General features: G+C 34.9%; 1 protein-coding gene across 1 annotated transcript; it reads right to left on the bottom strand.

Moving 5' to 3' along the window:
* Positions 1 to 1,471: 1,471 nt before the first annotated feature.
* Positions 1,472 to 2,422, bottom strand: LOC103210755 (olfactory receptor 5D18-like). Its single transcript, XM_007956668.1, has one exon. It carries the CDS (start codon positions 2,420 to 2,422, stop codon positions 1,472 to 1,474), a length of 951 nt encoding a protein of 316 aa, XP_007954859.1.
* Between the last annotated feature and the right edge of the window lie 1,712 nt (positions 2,423 to 4,134).

The following is a 4,134-nucleotide window of genomic DNA, read 5'->3' as shown; positions in this document are numbered from 1 at the left end:
TATTATGACCATGTATTCAAACTAAATGCCTCACCTTAAAATATTCCATGCAATTGTGGCAGAGTAATTTTCCATAGTCTCTTTATACTGACATTCAATAGCTTTTAAATTTTTTTTTTTTTTTTTTTTTTTGTGAATACATGAAATCTAAATTTTTCTGCACTCTCAAACACTGTCCAAGGTCTATATATTTAACTCAAGTCCAACTAATTTTTGGTTGCCTATGACTTGGAGCCAACTCAAGGGCATCTAACAACAATAACAACAATCCATGGTTATTGTTTTCAGCTCCATAAAACAGAACTTGGTCATTTGATATGATTTATTTTTCCATTTGTTCTCCATCTTGTAATACTTAATTTTCCATCTACTATTATAAACATAACAGTTACTCTGTTTACATAGAAACATTAAATTTAATTATTACAATTATCACATGTTTTATCATATAATTTTCAAGTATGCTGTTCTTGTCAACTTCCTTTTCAGTGATTGTAGGAATTTTATGTTCAAGGTACACATTTTACTATTCTTTATTTTCCAAAATGTCTATTACATACACCATTGAGTTTTTTGTGGATATCCACTAATAATAACAATAAAATTGAAAAAGATGTCATTTAAGGGAAAGGAAGAATTAGGAAAACATATTAAGGTTTCACTCAGCCTACATATGTCTAGTGGTATTTAGATTCCACGTGTATTTAGCTCCTAGGAAGATTATTAAAACTCAATGTTATTTTCATCCTCCTTATCCAAAATAAAATAATGTTATTAAGAATAATCATAAAATTATTTTTGTATGATTATCCAAGTCAAAGAGCTGGTTTTAAGGACCAGAGTATTGAGACATTAAAAATTGTTCTGATCTAGGTTTGCCACTTTTTTTTTTCTTTAAAGAAGTTTTCCCTTTTATTAAGCATTACTGCAACCATAGTATGAGTAGTGAGTCAATAAATATAGACTTATTCACCCAACTACTGTAGTGTCCAATAGGGAGATTACAAAATGTACCTTTCACTTAAAAGCAAGTGAATCAGAATTCATTATTTCAGTATTAAGCCAGAAAAATTTGTAAGGCATACTGAGTAATATAAACCACAGGACATGTAATATTAAATTGATTTAGAGCATAATTAAATTTATGTAAACCAAAATTGAACGAATACAAACTATACATAAAAGAGATTTGGAAACAAAACGTAAAAATGAAGCACTGCCTGATCTTGCACTATTCTCACAATTCTTGCTATGCTTGAGCCCATCATTGCAGGAACTGTTCCAATCCATCTTTTTGAGTGGCTTCCCCTTTTTCTCTGAACCTCCACTTTACCAAGGATGATACCCTTCTCCAGAGCATGGTCCCCTCTGACATGACCAAAGTAAGTGAAATGAAGGCTGGCCAGTCTCATTTCCAAGGAACATTCCAGCTGCACTTCTTCCAGGATTTATTTGTTATGTATGATATAAATTACATTGAGTGAGAAAATAGTTTGGTGATGATTAATTTCCTGACTGTCTCCTTCACATCTTTGTTCCTAAGGCTGTAGATTAAGGGGTTCAGCATGGGGATCATGACAGTAAAAAATACAGTGGCCACTTTGACCAGGAGCCATGAGCTTTTGGAGTTGGGCACACAGTAGAGCAGAAGGATGGTTCCATGGAAGATGGTGATGGCAGTCAGGTGGGAGGCACAAGTGGAGAAGGCTTTACGGAGTCCCCCTGAAGAAGGCATCTTGATGATAGTCACAATGATGAAAATGTAGGACATGAGAATAATCAAGAGGCTACAAATTTCATTGAATGTAGAAATAATTAAACACGCCATCTGGCTGAAGGAAGGGTCAGAGCAGGAGAGAGAGAGAATGGCAGAATACTCACAGCCAAAGTGATTTATGATATTTGAGCCACAGAAGGATAGTTCCATAAGAAAATATGTGAGTGTCAGGGAACAGATTCCACCCCATGTGTAGGTCACAGCCACCAGGAGGGCACAGAGTTTATGAGACATAGCCACTGTGTAGAGCAAAGGGTTACAAACAGCCACAAATTGGTCATAGGCCATCACCGCTAGCATGAACATTTCTGTTATCACAAATGCGCAAACAAAGAAAAATTGTATCATACATTCATTGTAAGAGATACTTCTGATTTCAACAACCAAAATTTCTAGTAGTTTGGGTGTAAATACACTGGAATAACAAATATCCAAAAAAGACAGGTGGCTGAGGAAAAAGTACATGGGTGTGTGTAGTTTGGGACTGATTCTTATGACTACAATTATGCCTAGGTTCCCCATCAGCGTCACTGTGTAGATGGTCAAGAATCCCAGGAAGAGGGGTAGCTGGAGGTGTTGGTATTCTGAGAAGCCCAAAAGGATGAATGTGGTCACAGAGCTCTGATTTCCCCAATCTAGCACCATGGCCTTTGTGGAAACGAACAACAAAACCCAGAAACTTGCTTCTAAGAGGCAAACTTGAGAAGGCAGGAATAGAAAGAACTCTGGAGAGGATATATACAAAGATGGTCTTTTCTGCCCCACTTTGGATTTTTACTTGACCATCTGCTGATTATTATTATTATTATTATGAACAATTAATTTTATCTTTCGATGCTTTAGTGTCATCATCTGGAAAACAAGTAAATGATAACTATTGATATAATTATTTGATGTAAATCATCTGTAAGTGCATGTCAAGCTGAGAAAACTCTATATTCTTCAGTAAAATACAATTGTTGTTGTTGTTGTTATGTGCTGTGGAGTCGAAACCAACTCATAGCGACCCCTCCTTGAGTTTCCGAGGCAGTATAACTATGGATGCAGATTGCCCAGCTTTCTTTCCGAGGAGTGGCTGGTAAAATTATATGAGAAAAAACTAAAAAGCAAAGCAAAATCAAGAAAATCATTCAGCCAGTTGAAGTAGACATATGGTCAGGATATAGATGACCTTGGGAAGATTAAACAGTTTAATAAGCAAAGAAAATCATAGAAGTAAGTAATGAATTTTTCAGTGAATATTCTCTCGCCCAACATCCATGATTCTATACTGATATAGTGAACTTTTGACTTTGATAGGTATGTCTAATTATCAAGCTGTCATAGAACATCTATTGCAAAGAATCTTTCTTAAAGTGGTCTGGTCAAACGATCCACTGTTCACTGTGTTCAATTCATTTTATCCCCACCATATGACACTAAATGTTTGATTATTTAAAGCTAACTATCTCTTGAGAAAGTGTGTTGGAGATATTCTTAAAGATACACTTTGATTCTCTCTCTCTGTTTATGTAGTGTATTTATAGTACATATCATATTAAGAAGAAAAAGATTTTTCTTTTACCTTCAATTATAAAGCACAGAAAAGGTCAGAGTACACACACAAAAAAAAAAGAAAAGAAAAGAAAAGAAATTTATCAGTATTAGTTATCAATAACAACCAAAAAAAAATCTTTCCTGATGTGGTAAAATATGTAAGATTAAGAAATGTGAGCTTCTTGATCTTGTAAAGAAAAAAAGGTTAAATATTGGAAATTTTACATGACTAAAACTGAAAGTAAAGATTTGATCTAGAAATGAACTTGGAGACACAGAAAACAAGATGCTGCCACTTTGAACCCTGACACTTTGAACTTTGAAGCTGACAGGTGTTTTAGCCTTGCCAGAAGCAATCCACAGCCTGCTATCTAATCTACAGATGCTAATCCCAGGAATGAAACATCAGCTATAGGGTAGTATGTTCTATGACATGAGAAGATTGGATTTTTTTGGACATCATATATTTAGTCTCATATGTTGACTAAAAAAATAAAATAAAATAAAAGTCAGTCTTTAAATTCAGGATCTTAGAATGTTCTTATTCTGTCACATACATGCAGGTTGAGATTTGGAGACACAATTTGACATTATTTCAAGGAAGATAAAACAAACCATTCAATCAATAAAGGTTCTACAGCTTGGAGTGTAGTAAGAAATCCTGGAGACGTTAGGGCATACTCTGCTCAACTGTGACCAAGTGACCTTTGTCAAAGTTTTGGCCCAAGATTGACTCAGGGAACTTGAAAAACAGAAAAGTCCTGGGTATTTCCACATGCATCATATACTGCCTTCACCAACAATACCTCTACTGCCCCATC

This window comes from Orycteropus afer, unplaced genomic scaffold, assembly GCF_000298275.1.
Source record: "Orycteropus afer afer isolate SDZICR_OR568_19922 unplaced genomic scaffold, OryAfe1.0 scaffold00650, whole genome shotgun sequence".
NCBI classification, from domain to species: domain Eukaryota; kingdom Metazoa; phylum Chordata; class Mammalia; order Tubulidentata; family Orycteropodidae; genus Orycteropus; species Orycteropus afer.
This window is presented reverse-complemented; position numbering and strand designations above follow the sequence as displayed.